The sequence below is a fragment of the Onychostruthus taczanowskii genome, unplaced genomic scaffold, assembly GCF_017590055.1.
Source record: "Onychostruthus taczanowskii isolate IOZ18803 unplaced genomic scaffold, ASM1759005v1 scaffold4, whole genome shotgun sequence".
Classification (NCBI taxonomy): domain Eukaryota; kingdom Metazoa; phylum Chordata; class Aves; order Passeriformes; family Passeridae; genus Onychostruthus; species Onychostruthus taczanowskii.
In genome coordinates, this window is record NW_024501459.1 from 22,172,773 (window position 1) to 22,198,432 (window position 25,660).

At 36.6% G+C, this 25,660-nt stretch overlaps 1 protein-coding gene across 1 annotated transcript in view; it reads right to left on the reverse strand.

The window, feature by feature from the left end:
• The window catches only part of UBR5 (ubiquitin protein ligase E3 component n-recognin 5), an 87,440-nt gene that overhangs the window by 19,506 nt on the left and 42,274 nt on the right, over positions 1-25,660 (reverse strand). Inside the window, exons 14-37 of the mRNA XM_041412549.1 lie at positions 25,442-25,626; positions 24,561-24,670; positions 22,843-22,955; positions 16,115-16,258; positions 15,906-16,017; positions 15,545-15,699; positions 14,501-14,698; positions 13,158-13,368; positions 12,479-12,523; positions 9,295-9,421; positions 8,225-8,376; positions 7,737-7,832; positions 7,200-7,323; positions 6,774-6,871; positions 5,832-5,980; positions 5,303-5,394; positions 4,237-4,383; positions 4,021-4,139; positions 3,802-3,928; positions 3,573-3,702; positions 3,188-3,348; positions 2,443-2,682; positions 2,166-2,289; positions 1,463-1,574 (exon numbers count right to left, since the gene is read on the reverse strand). Coding sequence (XP_041268483.1) covers positions 1,463-1,574; positions 2,166-2,289; positions 2,443-2,682; positions 3,188-3,348; positions 3,573-3,702; positions 3,802-3,928; positions 4,021-4,139; positions 4,237-4,383; positions 5,303-5,394; positions 5,832-5,980; positions 6,774-6,871; positions 7,200-7,323; positions 7,737-7,832; positions 8,225-8,376; positions 9,295-9,421; positions 12,479-12,523; positions 13,158-13,368; positions 14,501-14,698; positions 15,545-15,699; positions 15,906-16,017; positions 16,115-16,258; positions 22,843-22,955; positions 24,561-24,670; positions 25,442-25,626 — 3,271 coding nt within the window. The remainder of the gene's footprint in view (positions 1-1,462; positions 1,575-2,165; positions 2,290-2,442; positions 2,683-3,187; positions 3,349-3,572; positions 3,703-3,801; positions 3,929-4,020; positions 4,140-4,236; positions 4,384-5,302; positions 5,395-5,831; positions 5,981-6,773; positions 6,872-7,199; positions 7,324-7,736; positions 7,833-8,224; positions 8,377-9,294; positions 9,422-12,478; positions 12,524-13,157; positions 13,369-14,500; positions 14,699-15,544; positions 15,700-15,905; positions 16,018-16,114; positions 16,259-22,842; positions 22,956-24,560; positions 24,671-25,441; positions 25,627-25,660) is intronic.

Below are 25,660 nucleotides of genomic sequence, written 5' to 3' on the forward strand. Positions count from 1 at the left end.
GCAATCACAGGGTGAAGGGAAAAATTTTGGAGCACTGTACAGGGGGGTTTTGGACCTTGTACAGGGGGGTTCGGGATTCTGTACGTGGGGGTCAGGGGCTCCAAGATGGAGGGATTTGGGCGTGCCCTGTCCTTCTTCTTTCTCCTCCCTGGCATCCAGGTTCAGGATGATGTTGACATTCACAGATTGGTTTAGAGTAGAAAGTCACTGTCTAACACAGATGATAGGTATTGGAAAGTAACTGGAAACATAGTATGTGTAGTTTTTAGTATAAAAGATAGCACCAGCCCGAGAGGCGGGGGGAGGGCCCTTGGCTGTCCTGCTGAACAGACCTCGGTTGGGCAGAGAGAAAATGTTGTAGATAAGAATTAATAAAAAAGATTGAAGACCAAAACACCTGAGAGTCCAGGCTCGTCCTTCGAATTGCGGCCACCCAGAACAACTTTTCCCGTATCGGGGCAGAGACAAATAACAGCGAACCCCGATAAACGGATATGCAGGGGGGTCATAAAAGCAGTGCAGACACCCAACAATACCTGGAGCATGTTTTCTTATTTTCCAGCAATTAGCCACCTGCTCTCACTCTGCACTGTACATGTACATTCAACACACCATGAAAATAAAAGCTTTTAGGATTCAAAATAAGTCACTCCAGCCACAAGACTCCACAACTCTTCATACACATGTACTAGGACAATTTACTATATGCTGTTTCAACTAGTATTTAAGGAATACTTGAAAACTCAACTAGTATTTAAGGAATACTTGAAAACTTTAAAAAAAACTAATTAAATATACAGGTTCTATTCCAGTTTTAAGCTTTAAGAATGAAATGTTTAAGTATTCAGCAAATCAGTAAACAGATTTACTATCCTGTAAGTGGATTGACTGGAAACACAAAGCACAGTCAGAAAGAGAAGAAGATAACTTTTTTTAAAATCATAGTTTTGGGTCATCTAACCCCAAACTAAGTAACACAAGACAAGTCATATTAATTTCAACCATTTTCACACAGGATTGATTAATTATGTCTACAAAACATTGAATCATAATTTAGTACTTTGTGATTAGTTTGAGAATTAGCTTGCCAGGATTCAAACTGCTTTTGAGAACACATCTACCAACGTCGTGGTTTGCAACTGGCCCAACCATCAACAACATTTTACAGTAGCAAATACAAAAGGTAAAATACATTGTTAACCAAGAATATAATAACATCTGATACCTTTGGGAATTTAATATTTTCTCCTCAACCAGAAAAAGTTCATGTACTTGTCTACTACATGTTATTTCTAATTTTACACATCTCCTTCTGTAAGATGAGCAGTCTGGAACCCTTGGATTCTCTCTACTTATGCAAATCTCCCAAATCATTATCACTGGTGACTCCAAGTTGCTTTTCTTTTTGACACATAGTTACTGCACTCAAGCAGTAAATATGCAGGATGTACATTATACATACCATCCTCATCATGCTCATCGTGCTGTCCTTCTGCTTCAGCATTTTCTTCACCATGTTCTTCCTGTTCATCATGATGGTCTTCTTCACCCGCCACCCCTTCAACCACCTCAACCTGCAAAGAGATCACAGTATTATGCCAGACTATCTTCAATATCAGAGAATCTATGAGTTTTCCAAAGCAGAGTGCAAAGTCTGATTTAAAAAAACACATCTTAGAAAGATGACCTCAAAATGGAACTGATATGAACAAAAAATGAACTTACAGCCACAGTAGTTATACGTGGCTGTACAGTTTATAGTGTTGTGGGGAAAAAAATCACATATGCAAATAAAACACCTTTGGATGTTACATTTTAATGCTATAAGGATAAAACTGACTACAAAAACAACAATTAGCTTCTAAATACTGAAGAGGTATTATCTGCTATTATCTGCTGAAAAACCCTCTAGCTCTCTAACAGAAACTATGTAATAGCTGCCATGTGCTGAAAGACTTTAAAACTTTTTTAACAGGGAGAAATAAAATAGAAAACAACAATTACGAAGTTCTGTTAAAAATGCTTAGAGCACTCTAAGATTTCATGGAGTACTATTTAACATCTTTTTCAAAACAGATGCATGAATTTCAGATTCAGATGTCAAAGCATGGGCTAATTAGGAGTGCTATATTGAGAAGAAAAAAAAGTACAAAAAGAAAACTGACCTCTTCTACATCAGCTGAAACAATATCATCTTGTTCTTCATCCCTGCCACGAACTGGCTGTGACTGGCTGATTCGTCTTTGCTGAGGATTCCTTATTATGTAGGATGACTGAGATTGACTAGAACTTAAAAAGAAAAATATATAAAAATAAATCCTCAAAAAAAGTCGATTTGGACATCTGGATATCACTTAATGCAAAGCTAACAAAGACTCCAAAATAAAACCACCTTTAAGAAGTCTTTGAAAAGAACATATAGTAAGCTTTAACAAGCTTTACCTGCTAGACTGGTCAGATGATGGTCTGGGTGGCAGAGGCTCCACAGAAAACAGTTCTTCACTTCCCTGCATGGCATCTATACTAGTGCTAGCAAGGGTAAAGGGTGCTGTAGGACGTGCAATTCCCATCCTGACTGGAATAATTAGAGATTCTGCTACATTGCACAACTCTTCAACAGCATAGGGCAATAATGCCTGAAATACACGTTTACATTTTCCAATTGGCTGTGGAATAAAATTGCTGGGGGATAAAACACAGAAAGATAAATGTCAAAAACATTTTTTTCCCCCAAAAACTTCATGTCAATATTAATTGTCCTAATTTTTTCTTAGAAAATAGTTTTTAAGAGATACATGCATTTGCGTGTATAGAAAGAATATGCACCTATACAAGTCAGTGAAAAACATTTATCATTCAATAATTCAAGACTAAGGCTTGATATCTACATCTACTACTGACAATCAACCATACACTGTAATTTTAATATGTTTTAAAAAAACTATTTCCAAAAACCCTAACAATGTAAACAAAAAGTTTTGTGTGAACATGTAAGTTTAACAAGCATTGAATTAAGTTACATGACATACCAGCAGCTATTGTCCATCTTTCCAAGTCTGTCTACAGAATACAAAATAATTCAGATGTTTCTGCCTATTGTTGATTTTTATCAACTCATTATATAGGGAAAAAATAGTAAATAAAGGAAAAAAAAACACCACAATCAACACACATCTTCACCACTTACTTTTTCTTTTTGGAGGATGCCATCTCCACACTAAGAATGACAAAGACTCTTGCCACAGAACGCAGGAATCTCATTGTAACAGCAATAGCTTCTTCTCTGCGTCCTGGTGTATACTTGTTCTGCAATTCCTTCACCAGAGTACCCAGCAAAGTATCTAACAGCTGAAGAAAGAGGTCATTACCACTCATTAGCTGCGTGCAATTTTGAAGCATGAAACAAGAGAGATTAAGACTCAAAGGGAGGTCACAGTCATAACAGTACAAATTCACAAAACCAAGATTAACTTGAAGTTACTTTCAAATTAGTTTCCAAGCACATGGCCTGAGATACCGCATGATAACCTACTGTTCAGAAAACCTATGTAAAAATGGCTAAGAGTGCTTACCAAAATGTCTGCTGTACATTTGACAATAAGGCAGTGTGTGAAACAGTCCAAGCGAATAGTTCCACTTTGCTGATTCAGGTAAACTTGCTCTTCAGGCAGAAGATGACCTATTCTACTGCTTGCACTAAGACTTGGAAAAAACAAGAAGAGAAGAAATAAATTTATGTAAGTCTGCAGGTGTCAAGTATCAGATCAAACTTTACATCAGTAACTATGTGTGGATACACACGGGTCTTTATTTTCCTGGGAGCCAAACATGATCATGGACTTCAGTGCATTCCAGTCTTGTAAAACACGTTCCAGTGCTAGCTGGGCAAAACGAGGAGGTTCTAAATCATGATCAGGCATATCAGAATCTAGAAAGATAAAACAAAAAAAACCAAGAAAGCATAAAGAAGAGGTACCGAAATATGGAATTTGCCATTTATTTCACTGACACAGTTCTTACCTTCAGGATTTGCAGTTTTACGATTACGATCCTCCCTGATTCTAGGTGGTCTGTACTGGCAGTGTTCTACAGTTTGCCTAGCAACTGTCTGTACTAAAAACAACAGCAAATGTTCTCCCCTGTAATGAGAAAATTGTTAGTGGAAATACAATATACTACATATATCTAGAAAATAATTTTTAAAATTCTTCCCCAGTCAATGCAATATGAACTTGCCTGCTATTTGGCATGGTAACAAGATTTGTGGTGGTAAGCAGGCGGTAAAGGAGATCAAGGCGAGCAGACTTTTGTCCAGCAATTAGCGTTTTACACTTGCACTTTTCCCAGCAATCACAGTAGGCTGTTGGGGATGTTCGTTTGAGCCTACAAGAAATAGAAAAGGTGAACTGCAACACTGTTCAGTAACATACCAAATCTTTTCTACACAAGATGAAGGTCTTAGTGTACATGCTTATATTTCTTTCTGCAGTTTTTTGTTTCTGATAGTTGCAAAATGCCAAAACCTAGCTTAAAAAAGAGAAATACAGAATTTATATGTGGCAGCACTTGACATTTGTCATCCGTGTTTCCTACACTCATCTAAAGAGGGCAGCTTCGTTACAGAGCTTTTCACACTGTCTTACTAAAACTCATGCAAGGCCATTTATTCTTCCCTAAAACAGCCTCCATCCAAGAAAGTTAAGCTGAATATACTTATGACATGCAGTAAAATAACTGTTAAGGTGCAGAGAATATCTTTATAATTGTATTTGTTAGCTCATTATAGCTAGGATATTAATGCTGTAACTTTTACACCGTGTTACAGCAGCACAGAATACATGCAACTTCAAAGCTTTGGGCTAGGTTGATCTGAGATTTCTTGATTGATTGCTCACTTTTCCCTTTGTCACAGTTGATTTTTAAAAGACTAATATCCTACATTTCCTTCCAAAAATTCACAAGAATGATCTGTCATCAGGATTCATAAAACACTGAGGGGCACCCAAAAGGAAAACACAGCATTATTTAGATAAAATGTTCTCACAATATTATGCACTTTGAGAATTATTCTTTACTCTAAATACTAAAAAGTGGAAAGTACAAAACCACTTCAGGTTACTCCTTCAATTCTGACCTATTAAATAAATCTTATAGAGTAGACACAAAACTATTTCATTAATCTTCTGTTCTCTTCTGTAAGTTTGCAACACTTCAAACAACGAAAAAATTTATTAAGTATCAGTAAACAAAAGGAAACCATAAAATACTAATTTAATTTTAAGAAATGGAACACAATACTTACTTGCAGTCATGTCCTTTGTGACAGACCCTTGCACATTCTGTGCAACAACAAAGCGATTCCAACAGGCCACATGTTCGGCATTCAAATATATCCTAAAAAAAAAAGAGGGGAAAAAATATATTATGCATAGATTTTCCTTACAGTGCTTGCGATCTCACACTACTTCAGGTTACAGTGAAACTGCACTCGTTTAAATTGATGCCTAAACTTAGAAGTAGATCAGTTCTAGAAAGTGAAACTTAGTTGTTACGTTAGAATATTCAGTGATTTCAAAGAGCCATGTCCATCAAAATTTTTGTCCAAGTTGGCCAGAGGGGAAAAGCCACACCCAGTAACAACAATGTCGTGAGGAACACAGTCAGCTTTGAGACTACATAACAGTTTGGGGAGGCAGTACTTATATCAGACTTAAAAGTCACAGTAATTTAAACAATGTAATTAGTAATTTAAAAATCAGATTAGTAGACTAACACAACACATGGTTGAAACACATTCCTATTTGCTTCTAAAACAACAAAAAAATTCTTACTTGGTTAATATGTTCTGCACCAGTCCAGGTAAAACTGCATGTATCATTACAACACAAAACATACAAAGGAGAGTCATCTGGATTTGTACCAGAAGGACAAACCATTCCCATAAACACATCATCTTCTTTTTCACTGGAAGTTGCTTCAGCTAAAATAATAGAATAACAGTGTTAAAAACAACCCCCCCAAAAATACCCAGCAAAAGACTCCATTCTTGGCAGATGCTTGCCATTACAAAATCTCATACAGCATTAGAAGTTTGAATAAAACCTGTTACAGGTTTTTGAGAAAACTTTCTGCCTGTCACATTATTTCTTATAGAAGCCACTGCAAATTCCTGACTGAAAAACAAAACCATTATCTCTTCCCCAGTTTTAAATTCACTAATACTTTTATCAATTCAATGAATCACCATTTTGGAGGATTATGAACCATATTCTTAAAAGGAGTATTCCTGTCCCACACAAAGTCCTACAGAACTGTGGTATGACAAGCTCTAATGTGCTTAAGTTTTTCCCCAAATTCAATTTCATGTATTTCTCTCATAAAATTAAATACCAATATTACAAGAAAGTCACAAAATACTTGTTTGTATACAAGTCTTTTCAGGAATAGGATCTAGCTTGGCATATCACTGTATCATATCAGGTTTTTTCAATTTCAACAAAGAAGTTCCATGTGATACAACTGTGCTACCAAAAAACCAGTACCTTAATCCACTGGTTTATAAAACAGTGAAATGCCAAAAAGACTATAATGAACACAAAAAACAATAATATTCATAGAAATCTACTGCAATATACAAACTGCAAAAAAGAAAGATACTCCATAATAGCAACATTTCCGAAACATGCAGCAATCTACAGTGTTAGTAATGACTCTGCACACATGCCAAAGTTTAGAAGGAAGCCACACACTAACAATCACTAAAACTGTTGTACCTTTAGCAATTTTCTGTGCGGTTTCTAGAATTGTAATTGCAGCAGGATATGCCCGGCCACTAACTGCTGACATAAATGGTGTCATGCCTCTCGCATCCCTAGGCAAAAAAACCCCAACAGAAAAGTTAAAACTCTGAATTTTTTTCATTGTAACAGGAGACGTAGGATACAAATACATGAAAACTTAGCACCACTGAGCTTGTGCAAACAGAAAAACCACAGAGTGAATAAGCACTCTTGTTTATTTTACTTCTCTGAAACAGACATACATTTAAAGGATTGCAGGACACAACACAGTTGTATTCTAACATTTTCAATTTTAACTACCAGGCCTTTATGTAACCTTTTTTTAAAGGCTTCTATGTAATTGATTTAAGATAGGATTACATCACAAAAGATAGTGAGAACTCTCATGAAAATCCTTACTTAGCTGACAGCAGTTCTCGAAGATAAGGCTGTAGAACAACACTATCACACAGCAATTTCAGTATGAAATGAGCATTTGCCTTCCGATCCTTCGATTCCACTACAGAAGGTTCTGTAGAAGGACCTGCAGTAAGAAAAAAAATTGCAGAGAAACTGTTTTTCTTCAAAAAATTACTACCTGCTAAAATCAAGTAGTTCACTGTGGTGAATAACTGGTAACTTGACTATTCAGTGGTTTCAGCAATACTTCACCGAAGTACTGTAAATTTCAGTTCCAAATCATATTTGAAATACAGAGGGTAATCCCAATTTCATGCTTATTTCCATAGTTTTAATATTTGTCACTCTCCATGTATAGTTTTACATAAAACATAGTATGGTGCTTCATTTACTTTCTGCACACTGGAAAGATTCTGCTTCAATCCAATCTTCATCTGATAAGAGGTATTTTCATATGCAGAAAGTCTGTGCAAGCAAAGACAGCTTTTGAGATCATTTCCATTCTAAAGCATAATCAAATAAGCAGTATGTCCTCACCTGGTATTGTGGAGGTGCTGGGTCCTTGGCCGGTGCCAGTCGCTGCTGTGGTAAGAGATCCCACAGCGGGGGCCAGGATAAAATCAATGTCACCATCTTTCAGTAAACAGAACAGCAGGATGTATATCAATACATAAAAACATCCCTAACAACATGCTCTTGCTGCAATGTCTAACACACTGCAGGTTTTCTGTATTTAACTGGTAATCTTTCCACAAACGGCCACATTCCTAGGTCTGTAATGTAACTCAGCATTACAAAGCAGACTTCCCAGCAGTTTGACACCAGCATTAAAAAGACATACACTGGATTAAAAAACAGCTGTTAAGTCTTCAGTAAACTCTTAAAGTGATCTCAATGAACACTTGCTACCTCAATGGCATTGGACAGATTACAGTGTGAGACTAAAATAAGTTATTATTCACCTTAATAGCCATAGTTCATTACCTCTTCTTTTACAGTCTAATGTGATATATGAGCCGACTTACCTGGATCCATTGCAGGAGGATCTGGAACCCAGCTGGGAGGAGCTATTGGTGGAGAAACTGGGTCTTGGTGATCGCTTGATGAAGCACCAGCTTCATGTCTGCCCAATCCAGCAGCTCTCAAGGATCTTCTCATCATTTCCCTTAATCTCAAACTAAATACAAAACCAAGGCAGAAATACTATAATTTTCATTTATAATTAGAACACATTTAAAAAAAAAATCACACTGAAAAAGGAAACCAAACTCCTCTCATCACCATTTTATTTCAGCATAAATCAGAATGAGCCAAGAGATACGTTTCATTACATTTTGTTGCACCAGAATGTTTTAGCCCTGGAAGAGGAGTCACTCAGCAATGTTTCAAGTCTGATCTGAGCCCAGAAGACATCCCTAAGCACCACAGCACTGCCTCCTGCAGGCAGCAGCTGATGGGCATTCTTACTGCTATCTGACATTTCTTTTAGCCCAAGCTCACTGCCACGAGTGTTAAGCTTTTACAAGGATGTGCTCTTGTTGCTACTGCTTTTTAAAATCTAACTACAAAAAGAGGTTAATGAAAGGATAAAAAATGGGTCTTGATAGAATTTCTTTTTAATGACTGCTTAGAATAAAATGAATCAACTTCAATTCTTCCCCAGTGGTATTATGTTGGTCTCACTATTATCCATCTGCTTAAGTAACCAACTCCCTCAGAAATTCTCTTAAAACAAGCCTGGCCACCATCACAGTAGTTCTGTGATACTTAATACTTCTTGGGAAAGAACACCAGAGCTTGCCCTCAAATTCCCTTTCCCCACAAGGAGGAACATTTCCACTTCACAACTGACAGACAAAGCATGAACCCCAGAAAACAGGATTAGTTTAGAAATATCCCACCATTAGTTCTCACACAAAAAAAGGGTTCAAAAAAACTAGAGCTCTAGTTTGGTGCTTAAAGAAGTGAAATCCAATTTTAAGGTAGCAACAGAGACGAATTCTTAAACTACACCAAAGGAAAGAATTAATAACAAGATTGGTAGTTAATACAGAAATTAACATTCAGACAACAAGAAGAAAGCATGACAGTTTACCTCCTGCTGCTTGATGATCCTGCCCTATTTCCTGGACCATTACTCGACACAACAGAGATTGCATTTGCAATAGCTTCCACAGCTGAGAGCCTTTCAGCAAACGTGTTCCTTTCAGAGCGCTCTGCTTCTGAAAAATTAAGTAAAGTGTTAGTGCTAAAATTTTACTTGGGAAAATTATAAGAAAGGAGTATAAAATATGGAATGTTACTATATATATTTTTTTTAGGTTTAGAGAGACAGACTAGGTTCATATACAAACTTTTACTTTGGATGAGCTTAACAATGATTCTGAACAAGCTTTCAGGATCATCAACAGACAAGGTCCTATCATGTAACTGATTCCAAACACGTGCTGAGTTAAGGCTTCAAAAAAGCCTTGATAAAAATTATTTTAAAAGAAAACAAACAAAACACAAACAAAAAACAACTATAAAAAGTGCACAAAAACAAACAAACAAGCAAAACCACCAAAACAACCCACAGCAAAACACCAGACCAGGAGAACAAGAGAACAAACCACACTTCACAGTGAGCATCCATGAACAATGCAAATGTGTGGGCTTGCAATATACACACTCTAGGTATGAACCTGCTTAGGAGAACTATGTTTGCAGTATAAGAAGGCAGTACAACCAGTTTACATCAGAAAGAACTAGCATTTCTTCTAACATCTACAACCCTAAGCATCATAACACCTACAGGTTCTACTCATACTGAGGACTGAATTTTGTCTAGTGGGATACAGAATATTAAAGCGAGATACAGAACACAATTTTTTAAAAAAAAGGTTTTGGTACAAAGTAGACAGAAAAGGTGTATTTCTCAACAAAGAAAAGCATTTTCCTAAAGTGACTCTGATTGTTCTTTCAGGACATGGCCTCAAAGTTGCAAGGGCTAGTGCTCACTTTCGATTCAAAGGCTCTTCAAATGGAGAGTCACCATTCTCTGCACACTTATTTTCACCAGTGACAGTATTAAGGCCTCGACAGTTCCTTTTTTTTTAAACAGGAAAGTACTATTAATACCTTTCATGCAAAGAATGAAAAGAATAAGGTAATCTGACAGTGTGTGTCAGCTGTTACAATAAGGTTATTTAACATCACTACCCTAAGTAAAAGAGATCCTCAGTTTTGCTTTTTCACGAGCATATGTAGGCTTCTTAGACAAAGATCACCAACTACCCAAAGCAGACAACTATCAAACAGTTAGCAGTAAGAGAATACAACTCTTGTTCCCCTGGCTACAAGTTAATTCATAGCTGTAAGTGAATTTCCATGGTATTTGTGCTGTACTCCTTTCTCGGACCCACTAGCTCCCACAACTCACAACCCATCACTTCTGGACCTCTCACACAAGGGGCACAGCTCTTGAGAGTGATCCACTCTGCAGCAGAGGTTTCACTTCTTCTGGAGAAAGTGATCTGTAACTGAATTTTCACTGTTCCACTTACAAAGTTAGCTTTTTTTTTTTTTTTTTTGGAGAACCATCAATTGTAAATGCTTTGGCTCTAATGGGTGATTTGCTGTTCTATTGTCTAATGAAATCTGTCCCAGTTCTCCAGGCAAAACCCCTCAGTTTTTATGTGTTCAGTGACCTTAGCTGAAATTCAGCATCACAACTTTTTAATGATTTCACATGCTTTGGACATTTCTTTTAGACATGCTTTTCCCAAGATCCCTTCTACTGGCAAGACTGAGGAGATAACAATTCACAAAGGCAGAGCACTTTCCCCCAGATTTTCAGGTCTGGGGCCACTTTTCCTGCAATTCATTTATCATTTATCCAACACTGCAGGAGCTATAGCAAAACTAGGCAAAGGATGTGAGAAAGACGAGAAGAAAAAAGGAAAGCTTATCCCTGCCCTCAGTATTTCCTTTCTGGCACTTAAGAAGAAATCTGTATGAACAAGAGTGAAGAATCTCAAGCAGGTACTAGCTGGGAAGTGGCACTAAACTGTTGAGAAATTTTTAGGAAACATCATATCTGTATGTCTGGAATTGAAGCCTTTACTTCTAAATCAAACTTCTTTTACATTTTAAGAGATGACCATGTAACTCACAGACAGTAACATAAGTCACCACTGCCCTCCCGATTATAAACACAAAAAAAGCTTGTCCTAATATCCATCACTAGCAGTTACAGTGGAAGCTAAATGTGACCTGAATCTAAAGACATGAATCTCCTTCAAGAACAAGTTGTATGAGGGAAAAAGAGAGAGGCAGAGGAGTGTCACAAGCCTATCAGGTCCATGTTTTTCATTTTTCAGAAAGTTAGATTACACCCAAATGAAGTTACTGAAAAAAAATGTCAAGGTTGCAAAGACAAGCACTCAAATTAGGAAAAGTCACATTAAGTTTGCCTATGCATCCTTATTTCATTTTCCTTGCGTGCTTATAGTAACACAATCTTCAGTTACACAGTTGGGTTTTGTCTGTTTATTTTGGTTTGGGTTTTTTATCTCAGATTGCTTTGTCACCCCACCCAGCAACAATACCCCTGCCTCAATCAGTGCACAGGATGGACGACACACTAAAGATGAAGGGTTCTACAGAGAGCAGGCTGTCTATGCCTTGACGGCTGCAACATTAGGGAGGGGTGTAGTAAGGCAGCAACAGCTTGGGAAGGAGAGGTGGAAACATTGTGTTGTGCTTAATGCCACTGAACATCGCTTTGGAAAACCAAAACCTATTTCTGACACATCTATCAGCACACAGAACTTTGTGAAACAAGTTTTTACCGACGATCGTGATCCATTTTATTCATTTCTGGACACCTAAAAGGTGCCCAACTCACAGAAATAATTAACATTCACAGCACAACTAAAACTACGACTAATCCAGTTGTAGAATTCAGTGTTTTGAAGTAACACCTACTCAAAATCAGGCCCTAGGATTCTCCAACAGAATGCTCAAAATTAGTTCATAGCTTTGAATACAGAAAAACTTCAAGCTATAATAAAACTCCAAGCAAGAGATGAGAAAGCTGCACATTATCCCCATTTTATAAATAGGGATATGAGGAACAATTAAGGTCTATAAATGACTAAAATTCAATGACAGCACCATACAAAAATCCCACAAGGAAGTTCATTCGTTATTCAGTGCAGGGTTTGTATGGTGTGCAAGTGTAAGGAATGGGGCCACACACTGAATGATGAGGATAAAAAGAAATATTGAATAGCTACCCATTCGGTGAGCACCGTCCATCTTGTGCACTGAATGAGGTAGTCCTGTGGAAAAAATAGTATGATGGTGTAATTAAAGACCATTTCAAAATGCATACCCGTGTACAGCACATGGGTAAACTTAATTCTGCCATTCTTTAATTTTTGAGTGCTTGACTTAGCAACCTTGCCCTGTTAACATGCTTTTTACATAACAGCATTTAACAGACATTTTTAAATGGTGTCAGTAACTGGCATTAATAGGTCGTTCTTCCACATTTCTTAATACATATCAATGACAAGTAGCGTTCATAATTGAAGGTATTAAAATATTCTACAACACTTAAAAATTATTAAATGCCATTTCTCATAAATTTTACTAGTGATATAAAGGGGATACTAACGATCCAAAGGCAGAAGAATAGTTTTTCATCTAAAATTAACATGTGAATGTCAGAAGTTTCCATAATCAATTTAAACAGCTTAGTGCTCTTAAGTACTGAATTCTTTAAAAAGTTCTCATAAAACCTTAAGAGAGTAGTAAAAATGTTGGCTCAGCACCTTTGAAAGGTCAGGGCACATTTTAGGTGCTAAATTTTAATATACCTGTATACGAAGAATGCAACCTTTATTTAATATTTTCTTGAAAATGCATGAAAATATTATTTTGAAATTATTTTCATTATATTGTTGAGCTCACCCTCTTCCTCTTTTGTTTCCTTGTTGCTGGTTGGAAAGCATACAGACACACAAGCATGCAGAATATTACGGTTTCCATCACATCTATGGCCAAGGAACGTCTGCAGCATCTGTGGATTCTGATCCAAGACAACTGCTTGCTCAAGATTCATCAGATATTGTCTGCAAGCCTCGTAGTCACATCGAAGAATGTGCTGCATCAATGTTTGTTTCTGTACTCAAAAGAATAAAGTATTTTAGAAATGTGAAGCACAAAAGGTAGAGATATAAGCTCCATAAATGCTTCTAATTTTCTTCTAATTTTGAAATTAATAGGAAGGTCTTCAACACTGGCTGGAAGTTAGTGCAGGAGCTGTTCAGAATATTCATCATCTCAATTACAGCACTGTTAAAAACAGAGTTGTGTACATTCAGGCACAGACAAGCAAAAGGAACGGAGCAGCAGATGCCATCACGCTCACAAAAGCATTCCTTTGGCTTCACAGTTGGATTCTTAAGATAGATTACTTCCATTTCATAGCTCCATGTAACATGGGAAAAGTGATACAACTGAAAAAGCCTAAGGATGTACATGAATGAGTTCTAACCTAGTTCTTTTTAAACAAATTATTTATGTGCTGAGAAGTGAATGATTAGAAGCTGTTGAAGGTCTGGGAGGTTCACCCCATATACAACCAGTTTTTCCATAATGATGGAAAACTACTTCACTGTGAAATCAATCTCAGTCTAACAGGTACACAGTACCTCCGGGTGGCAGCAGAACACACAGCAGAGCTAACAAACTACTGACAAGATTTTACAAGTATGACATACAAACTCACAGCAGAACTACTCAGACAACATCACTGATGAGGACAGAACTCTACAGGTGATTCAAGTGAAAAAACCTTCACTTTCCTCTCCTACTTTCCTAGTATATGCTCCAAATAGGTAACTTTTTTAAAAATAGAAAAAAAATAAAGAAGTATTGCATTCTCAGGGATCCAACCAAAAGAAGTTGTTGGATCTCTGAGAAAAACTGCACCCATGAGACAAATGAAACTGCATGGTGTTAGCAGATATAAAAAGGTAACCATTTCAAAATCAATGCCTAAAAAAACTCTACTAATCAAAAGCCTGATACAGAAGTCACGCATCCCCACAAAAAAAGGGGTCCTTCACTTTACTTGGCAAATTCGTTGGTGTTTTTGTGTTTCTAAGAGAATCTTCAGTTGAAATTAGCTTCTTTCAAATAGTGAAAACAAATCAGTATCTAAACACGAAGCTGCTTTAAGCAGAACTTTATAATAGCAAGAGAAAAAAAAAAAAAACCCACATAATTCCGTAGCAGAGAAAATATTTTACCTCAACAGCCATAATGATAATAGCAGCTTTCTTTTTGATGGTCGAGTTAGCAGGAAGATTTGTTAAGGAATGAACACCCATTCCAAGACTACTAATAGGTGGAAGATCAAGCCAGTCAGGGTCTCGTATCCCACCCATACAATCTTTTGCCATTGGATAGATTGTACCATTTCCATCTCTAAGAATAATAGGTGATTCCTACATTTGGGAAAAAAAGTTTCATTATTTAGTCTCCATATTTTATAAATATTATCCTTCCCAAAAGGTCCAGTTCTTGACTAAAAACAATTCCAACAGTCTATCCAAGGTTCTCATTTATGTCACTGACTCCTATCATTAGAAGTGGTGCAACATAAGATAGGAAATTCCCTTTCGCAAATGCCTGAAATGTGTTTAACATAATAAATACTACTAGAAGAATCTTCCTTCTGATAAACATTTATTGATTAACATTACCAGTGAAACAAATAGTAACTATACTTTTAGCTTACTTAAATGCTTCAAGTAAAGTTAAATATATTGAAATGAAACATTCAAATTCAATTATTTTGCAAAAACTGTTTCTTTCAATTATCCTAAACAAAGTATACCACGTTTGTGGAAGAGTTGCACAAAACATCAATAATTTTTAGTGAATCTGTACTTTCAGTCAATTACAGAATAATTTTTTTTCTTTGCTAACATTTCCATTTATTCTCAAAAGTGGATTTATATCTGACCCAGCCCCAAAATATAGCTAGATCACATTCCAAAATGCAGCTAGATAACAAGTTGATACTAATCCAGAACCATTCTGTCATCTTTTTTCTTCCCTTTTGTACATTCAAGGTAGAGTTTAAATAAGATGTGCTTAGGTAAGCTGTTTGCTATTGCCCTTGTGCCATCAAAATATTAAAGGTAGCAGCAAGTTTTTCATAACCTGTTTGAAAAACTATTTCTTTGCCATATTTTGGGAAAGTCTTACAGAAAGCTGTACCATTTCATTCAAAGATGACAGAAGTGAAGTGCAGTGAGGTTAAATGACTGAGACACAAAACCACAAACCTGTCCAGCTGTAAAAATAGCAACACTTCTCTCATTCTGACCCAGGAATGCAATGCTGCTAGTAGGGAAATTATTTTCCTGTTCAGCCTTTCCTGTGGCAAGGTCAAATATGCAGTAGCGAACCCAGTTCCCAGTTTTCAGAACAGCATGCACTCCTTCAAAAACACATGAAGAAAAAAGTCAATGTTTTATGGATGGCATCCAGTAAAAAGAACTCCTAACTAAAGCACTTTCAAGAAAGTACTAATATCAATGGAACCACTTGTTTATGTTGCTTTGAAAGCAGGCATTTTTCACTTGGATGAGAGACAGGTAATAAAGGAACCAACAGATTTGGACTCACGGGGTAAGTCCTACTCACCTTTTGAATCTACATTTACTGCTAGGATCTCTGTTTTTTCAGGAATACACAGCTTTTTGGGTGTTCTTTGAAAACAGTCAGGAACTTTTGGAGTTCCACCAGTTTTTACGACCTGAAAACAGATGTAAAATTTTAAGCTGCAATTAAGCACACACAGCACTGACACTTCTAAATACTGGTTGTTTCCTCCATGTTTGACAAACACATACCTGCAGTTCATCTATTCTGAGCAGCCTACAGTCTTGGAGGAGAGAAGAAGGATCAGGATCGGAGTTAGAACTGCTCTGACAGTTTGCATTATTGGAGGTGCCTGGAAATTTCACAGCAACGTATGCACCATCCACTTTTAGCACCTACAGGAAGAACACATTAGAGTTTTACCAAAAAGCTGAACAGAATCTGATTTGCTTCAAAATAAACCACACCTTTTTCAGAGAGAGGAAAAAATTTACAATATCCAGTGATAAAATTGTATAGGTCTTGGTCATTAGTCTTGTCATTTTGCTAAAATTACTGAAATTTGAAAAACTTGGATTTCCTAATGACTTCATAAGCATCCTGACTCATATCAGAGCTCCCTCCATTTCAGCATCCTACATCCAAGAGAAGCCAACATCAACTGACTAGAGAAGCTCCTACTGGTACTCCCCAGGCCTCTTTCCAACTTCCACCTCCTGGAAACAGCAGGACAACTTGATGCTTAACAGCCTGGATAGACCTTTCTCTAATTAATTTGTGCAATTGCTTCTGGAAGAAACACTATTCTTGTGGCAATGAATTCGAAACAATAGCCAACAATTCAACAACAAAGTCTACACTGAGTCTCCTTCTTCAACTGCCCATTACATTTTATACTACAAGATAAAGGACAAAACCTTTTTTTGGCCCCTTCTGAAAATTTTTAGTGCTCTTTCCTCAACAGGACTGTACACAGTGGCAAAAAGACCCGTTAGTTTACTGGTCTAGCACCTCTTCTGCACACTCAATGATCAAGTTCTCCACTCAGTCCCTTAGGACTGAAGGATACAGACCAGTGTATCCAGATGTTCTTCGTGTGTGTGTCTGTCCTTCTCTGGCCTCCCAAGGAAACAGAAGCTGTTCAACTCTATACTGACACAGGCATTTCTAAGACTGCAAGCCTCTCTAAAGAGTTGCTGCCATGCATATCTAATCAAAACTGTCAAAACAGGCTTCCTTGATTCAGGAACTTCTTGTGCTATCACCAAACAGCGAGGCCCTTTGAATTTCCAGCTGAGACCATAGTTTTCTCAAAACAAAAACAAAGCTAAGGCAGAAGGGGGTGGGGAAAGAACAGACAAAGTTTTAATTATGAGCAGAAATAAGAACTTTGCATGCTCTCAGTCTTGATCAAAACTAGATATAAGCATCCATCAGTCTTTAATAAGCCCTAATTTCTCAACAGTTTCTACACAGAAAGTGCTTGACAAACAAAAGTCCAGATGTATCCAACTTATCTAAATGGTCTCCAACAATAAAAAACGTCTCAAATTTTCAAGATACTGTATGTAAGAAAAATCCATGTTTCCTCCCAAATTCTCTAGCTAAGTGCAGCCTATCAAGTGCATTAGAGAAAATGATATATTGACAACCTTAAAGCATTAGCAGATTTTTTTTGTAATGAAGATTACTGTGGACAGAGCTACAGCAATTGCTCCCTATGCTGAAACTTCACTCTAGAAGCAGAATTACAAGTTCTAGTAGTAGAGCATCACTGATAGCTGTAACAATACTACCCAAAAATTTCAAACTTCAGACCTAGTCAAAAGATTCACAAACATTAACCATCATCTGGACTATACAAAGACAGATTTCTATTGAGATTGGCAAGACAACTCTCTAGAAGAAAACTGTGGTTTAGTAAAAGAAGTTTATTCCACGTACATTTAGATGTTGCTAAGATCATCAGACTAATTTATAAGGTTGTAATCGAATGCCAGTGGTTCAATCAGAGTTTTTAGTCTGACATATAGAATATTTCTCCTTTTTTTAAATGACTAAATGTTGCTACAAGAACTTTATAAATTTGGGCTGCTGTCTGATGGAAGAACACATTAAGAAAAGGTACAATTCCCCAATCTTTAACATATCCTGTCTCCACAATTAAAAGGTTTTTACTGCATGCTTTCTGGCTGCTCTTAGTGTTACCAACTACAGAATTTCTCACTTATATCACTTTTGATGTGTTCAGAGAAATGGTGACAGTTTTGAAGTGCTGGAACTCTTACGGCATCCACATGACAAATATTTTTTCTTTCCCCTTCTCCAGGAAAATCACGTATCTTTAAAAACTGGAAAATATGCTTATTAAGATTTTGCTAAGAAGACAATCACCTCTTTAAACTTAAAATCAGTTATTTAGTTAAAATTACTACTACAGCTGTTGGTTGTTATACAGAATAAAAATAAAACCATCCCCTGACGTAGTGAGCAATGACCTTGAGTGAAGCATTTGACAGCAACTGGACATAGAGAGCTCCAAAGCAAAGATGTGGCATAATGAGCCAGCACCAAACAGGATAGATATGTAACATAAACACTCCTCTTTAATTGAACTTATCTAAGTCTGAGATAATTTAAAAACTCATTACAAAAATAAAATGCAAAACCCTAAAGAACTGAGATGCTTTAGCTTACACAAGTAATGTACTGCAGACACTGCTAACACAGAAGTTTCACCAGTTAGAACCAAGCATTTCACATCACTACATACGCAATATGTGCCTTGCTAGGACTTAATTAAGAGAAGGAATTGAATGAAAAAAGCAAGCAACAAAACGGAAAACTAAAGAATTTTTTTCTGAAAAGCAGAATACCTTTTTAGTGCATTTTCAGCTACAAGATAACAACACCTGGTCTTTTTAACAGAATAGAAAAAATTATTTGAGAAACTAAAAGATGAACACAGTTGTTAACTTTATCTTTACTATCAACCCACTTCCACAGTCCCTAACACCAGAATGCCACTGGAAATCATTGAATCTTTCCTTCTCCAAAATCACCACATTCTTCCTCAAAACACAGCAGCAGAAGACCAGGGAAAATAAAATTTTAACTTCCTATTCAATCTTTTTTTTTGAAATGGAAGAAATTTTAACACCACAGAAAGGACTTCTATCTCTGTGCCAAAGGTAGAAAGAAATATTTCTTCACCTTCAAAGAAATACTGACACAATTTTAAGAAATACTCTATTTTGAAAGACTACAAATAGATTCATAATAGGGAGTGGGTAACTCTTCTAGGGCAAGATCCAGTCTGAGCTCTTTCAATTTATTCTTCTCATTTGGAAGGCTTCAATCTCAGACAGGAATCAAAGGAAAAAAAACTAAATCAAGTGACTGACTGAAATAATGCAATAAAAAGTAAGAACAAACTACTCAATCCAAATCTATGTTTTACAAAATTCCTAGGAGCTGATAGGCTTTCTGGGTATAGGAACTGCAAAATTGGTAATACACAGGATTCTCACCTGGATGAGGATAACTTTGATGACCAGAAGCAGTTTGGGGAGGCCTTGGACACTGCCAATGGAAAGCCTCAGACCAAAACGAACCGCAGCTGCCAAAGAAGAAAAAAGCAGCTCCAACCCAGGTTCCCCATCCCTCTGTTCTAGCAGTGGTTTCAGACACCATTTAAGCCATTTCAGAAGAAAAGATCCAGAAGCTAATGTGGTGAAGTAGAATATCCCAAGTGCATGGGATCAACAGAAAAAAGCTTTTATCCCTCTGATACCAGTGAGCAGTAACAAAGGCTTATTTCAGCCCATATCTTTCCTCAACAACACTAAACACTCCATCAGACTTCTCACCAGTGCAGACAAGAGATGGGACAAGTGCCAGGCTATTTCATTCCATCAGTCTTTCATCAGGTAGATAATCCTGGAATGATTATCTCTTCCATCTAGTGATGAACTTGGAGGAATAAAGGCTTAATTTCATTCCAAGCCATGAAGGATTTAAATTGAAATGAGATTGGAAAGTAATAAATTCCAAGGAGCAAGCAGATGACTAACTACAAGAGAGTATCTAGCAGACATGCATTCTTAATCTCTTTCAACACCACCTCAGTGTAAAGACTTTGCACTCTCTGCTTTGGCACCATTTTGGCACCACATGAGATCCACACTTACAAAGCAGTGTGTAAAATGCAGATTGTGCAATCTACTGGTATCAGAATGATCACAAACACTCATCTTGGATCTCAGCACTCAGGGGAGAGCTGTTAAATTATCAACGAAGTGCCCAGAGAGACAGGGGCACTTTAGAAGCCAATACCTTCTACCTGCCCACTGTTCTACAGAACACAGCAGGGGTCACGGAAGGATTTTAAACAAACATTTTTTAGAGACATCATGAAGCTGCTGCATACATCCAAAAGCATGGGGACGTAAAACTTCTAGAAACAAAACCATTTCAGGAACACAGGCTGCACATCAGTAAATCTGAATTTCCTATCCCTTTCTTTCCTATCTCTAAATTCCACCTCCTGAAGACTAAGTGAAAATTTTTCTTTTTGTGTAAAACAAAGAATTATATAAAAAATTTTAAGACAGCAAGCATTTTGACAAAAGCTCATGGCTACCACACATTATTCATTTTATTTTGAAGAATATAAATGTTTAAACTTTCAGATGCTCTTGCAGGTAAAAGGACAAAAATAATTGCTTTATTCTACTTACTTCTTCAAATCTGAATCATTACATAAAGCAAGATTTTTGGCCTCAGAAATCAATTAGTTTAGTGTAATTGACTTCACACCGTGCTCAAAAAATATGCACTAAATTACCAGTGTGCATTTCTAAAAGATGTCCAAATATTCACATGCTCCATGACCACATATTTTACTGGATGAGACTTTGAGAGAAGCTAAATGTTGCTCCACTGACACCACGATTTGTAACATCAAGTTCTTAAAACTCAAAGTGGTTTCAAAGGCTTTCCAATTTTCTGAAACACCAAGGCTAACATGCTCCCAGGTTACATTGGAATAGTATATTCTCCTCCAAGATGCTCATGCCACTGAAGCCACCCATAACAATACATCAAAGGTGTGACTTTTCAGATTGTCAGTCAGTAAACAGAAGACCATGGAAGACCAGATTAATGTATATCTGGGTGGACTGCAAAAGGATAGAATTTCTTAACTCAAGAACAAATCCATCTAATCACATTTTTGCAGTCTGAACCTCCATATACACGCATCCAAAAATTACTTATGGATACAATAGTCACATTATTCAGAGTTCAATCCTCTTTGTGTAGAATTCAGCTCACAACAAGCTCAATTACAAACGTTACTGCTCCATAATGAACAATGTTACTCTGGAGTCTGTAGGAGACAACTGCCAAGGGTAACTCTTCTGCAGACTGAGGAACCTCTGGTTTTCCTTCACACAATCACACAACTGATCCAAATTACAAACAGAACATGTAACAAGGCTTAAACGTGCTTACTGCCTTGTAATAAACTGCATTTCTAACTTCAACCTGGACACCACTAGGAAAAAAATAGTTATGATTTTGTGTGCTGGATTCTGCCTGAGCTCTAAAGACAAAGTATTACAAAACTGCAGAAGGAAAAACATGAGTGGCAGTATACAACACTGGAAAAGGACAGTGTGCTTCATAAAGGAAAACAAGCATTTTTGCCATAAACAACTGATCTAGAATAGACTTAGCACCAGTAACTCTGTTCAGAAGACATGCCATATACTGATTTTAGCACTCCAGTGAAAATGTAAACATAAAAATTCAAGCTCTTTTATATTGATTATAGTAGTTCTTGATGCAATGCACAGGCATCTTTGCAACTGTATACAGAAATAGTGAATCAGTCTCTTTACTGAAAATCTTAGGATCTAAAACAAGGACAGATAAGGACAACAGGGACTTTCCCAGAGATGGTATCAGAAGAAAACAATGCTTTCAGCAACTTCAACTAGATCTCAAAATCTTATTTTGAGAAATGGAAGTGTTACAATGAGCTAAGTTGCTCCATATTCCCTTCTGCAGAAATGACCTAAACTTGATAATGAAAATTCATTGTGAGCCTGCTCCTTTCAAAGATACTGCTGAAGGCAAATCAAAGTAAATCCATTAGGGATGCAAGTAAAATAACTCTTACTAACTTCAGCTGCCTTCTGTTGGACAGTTATTGATCCTCTTCTGATAACATTATTTTAAATCTTCTATTTAATCAGGTAGAAAGCAAACCAATCTTTTCCTTTTGAGGAAAACCTTATCAGTTTTCTCATTGCTTGTATTTTTGAAAAGCATATCAGAGAACTGTCTAGAGGACCTAATCACTCCTAACATCACACAACAGTGCCAAAAGAGAAAAGGGAGTATTTTCCTCTATATGGCTCTTGAGTCAAAGTAAAGGTTTATTAGAGAAAAAATGAAAATATTACAAGAATTAAACAACGGGATTTTCTGGAGTAATAAATCAAATAACTTTTTAATCACATTAATGAAGCGTTTAATTTCTAACAAAAATATTTATGTTCTTTGCTTGCCAGACATGAGATTCACCCAAATATTCTACCTATGTGTATGTAAAAGTCAGTCATAACAGGTGGAACTCTTCACAATTTCACTGGACATGTGGGAGTTATTGCTCAAGACAACAAAATAGTATTTTGGATAAAACCACATCTGTTTTTTGTAATACTGTGGTTCAACTTAAAATACCAGAATTTTTAAAGATTTATCACGTTTTACTCACAATACACCCACTCTATTATTAGCATTATGTTATGGACAAATATAAACACAGCTAAAGTTGTACTCATCAGAAACATTCTCAAGCATCCCTGAAAGTATGATATTTTTTTAAACAGTTAGCTTATCTAAAAAAAAACCCCTTTTTTCTCCCCTCCCCAAAAACAGTGGGACAGTGTATTTTAGATTTTAGACAAACCTTGCCAACAGGAACATTCTTAACATCTTCCACAAACACAACTTCCCTCAGAGACCACTGTTCTTCATTCACTTTCTCCTCCTCTTTCGGGGCAGGAGTAGATCGTCGTCGCTCTGAGACAAAAAAGTTAGCACCAAAAAGAAAGACTTGACATACTTAATCAAAGCATCAAAATGCAATGTTTAGTAAACACTAAACCCTTCTCCCCAAAGATTATCAGCAGTCCAATGCAGAAATTAACAAGAGGTTAACAAGAATACAACTTTAACAGTCAGAGCTACCTAACAAGTATATCATGTAACCTTCATGTTTTTCTATGGATTTGGAAACTAATAAAGTCTATATGATAAGCAAAGCCATTTTAAAGATATTTAAGAAAAGTAATTAGAATATTTTTTTAAAAATTTTAAATAATACAGTAAGTAGAATACAAAAAATTAAAATACAAGGACCAACCCCTGTTTTGGCAGGGCTCACATACTTGTGCTGCAAGTGAAATGGCTGACACTGTGAGAACACTCAGTCACCCCTGCTACAGTGCTTTGTACCAACCTTACAAAAAGTCTGCTTGCCTACCACATATGGACTACTTGGTAAACCTCTAGAAGAATAGCAAATGAGGCAGAAAATAGCTATTTGGGCTAATAGCAATTGCAGTACAGTTAGATTTGCTGCAGACTTTATCTGAACAGCAATTGTAGTACACTCAGAATCAAATCTAAATACATAACATGGCTAAATTAACATTGACAAGAACCTTTACTCTTCCAAGCTGAGTATATAATGTAATTAACACTATCAACATATTTAAAGTAAGAAGCAGAGAACTTCTAAGCTAATTGCACAGTTAAGTCCAAACACCAGTTCAAAAGCCCAAGCAAAGTTGTAGTCAGTGGAAAATTACAGTTGAATTAATTGCAAAAGTAATCAATAGTAAAAGACTACTAGTAAAATTAGTAAGTAGTGCAGATCTGAGCAGACGAGATTCTCAGTCCCTGCACAAGGCCATTTGAGTCATTAGGTCAGTGCTGCTTAAAACTGCAGCTTGTGAGCAATTAGAAGAATAAGCTGCAGAGAGAAGATTTCTTCAAATGATGGCATTGTAATTACATTTTATAAATGTATGTGTTTAAATTGAGAGAAAAAAATGCTTAAGTAGTCCAGTTACACAATTTGGGTGTAGCCTTTCAGGTTTTTAAGCACAACTTTCACTATGAAACATTCCTGACTGCTTTCGTATGTTAGTAAAGAATGTCTCATTTTAGACATTTTCTGTAATAGATACAAACTACTGCTTTCTACACTGACTTTCAATTACAAGGCAAGCTGTTCAACAGCAGCTTAATCTTTAAAGAGGTTTTCCAAAACACGTTCAACTTCCTGGCTGCAAAGAAACTCATTATCACATTGCAACTAAAAATAAATTTCTCTTTATAATTTCCTCTTGATCACCTCCTGAAAGATACTTTTGATTCTGAGAACTGTTACACTTGCACAGATACACCTTACATCGAGGAGTCACTGCTTATACATTTATTTAACTCTGACAATTCACAGATTATTCAAAGTCTATTACAAAAGCCTTTACCTATGCTGCAGTATAGACTGAAAGACCAAAGGATTCTGCAATTAGTACAGAATCACCATAGAATTGCCTTTTATGGAAACTTCTTATCTACATAATTATTTACGTTTACTCTGAGCTGCACATTACTTACTATATGGCATTGATGCACTGCTTGCTATTGAAGATGCATCACTACAAGTGGAAGCTGGGGATGGTGGAGGACCCATCTCAGTTTTCACTGGTTCCTGTTTGCTTTCAGGTCTAGAATAAAAGTTAGTAATCAGAATGAAGACAGAAAAAAGTGAAGTCTTTTCTGTGACAATGGACAAAGCATCTGTGTATCCCAGCATTGTTTCTTTAACAACAGCTTAAAGGAGTAACTCCACACTTGCAAACAACCATCCTAACTGATTATAAATCTTGAAGCTGGGGATGGTACAATGCTGCTTAATCAGGGATTAGCTTTTTAACATTAACTGAGCACAGATACACTATTACAGAAAATAAACATGATGAGCTTTGTTTCCTTCATTTGAGGAAACAAAGAATTATTAGCTTTATATAGTAACCTGAAACTCTGGAGCTGCTAAACATTTTCAAGCTTTACTTGAAATTGTTACATCTGTTTTAAGAAACATTTAAATGGCAACTGTCAACCCAAAAGATTTTTCTTTCAAACTATGGAGGGGCTCAAAGAGATCTGTTTAATCTCATGAAGAGCCAGGAAACAGCTGGTTCCATTTTCTGCTATTAAAATATAAAATCTTGGAAACCTTATGAAACACTGTAGACAAGCCTTCATTTAATACTCCTCCTGCATTTCATATGTATATAGTGCTTTGACAGAAGTGAGACACCTTTCCTGCAGTGAGCATTTCTGCACATCTAGCTAAGCTTACAAGAAACCTAGTACCTCATAAAGATCACAAAATTTTCAAAATTACAAAAATCTGACATTCCTTTTCCATTATTAGTTCAGGAGAGTATCACATGAACAATCTGTGAGTACGTGCACGTGGTCTCCACACTTACTTTGCCTCAGTAGTTTTGCTGGCCTTCTCCATGTTTTTCAAGCTCTCAGGGGACCGAAGCTGAAATCGACAGCTGTCATTCATGTTCCAAACAGATTCCATTAGCACACCAACTTTAGGAATGCCAGCACTGATTGAAAAAGCAACTGCTCCAGCATGATAGAGGGGGTTATTTCTTAAACACACCTAGAAACAGAAAGATTTGTTTCTATGAGAAAAA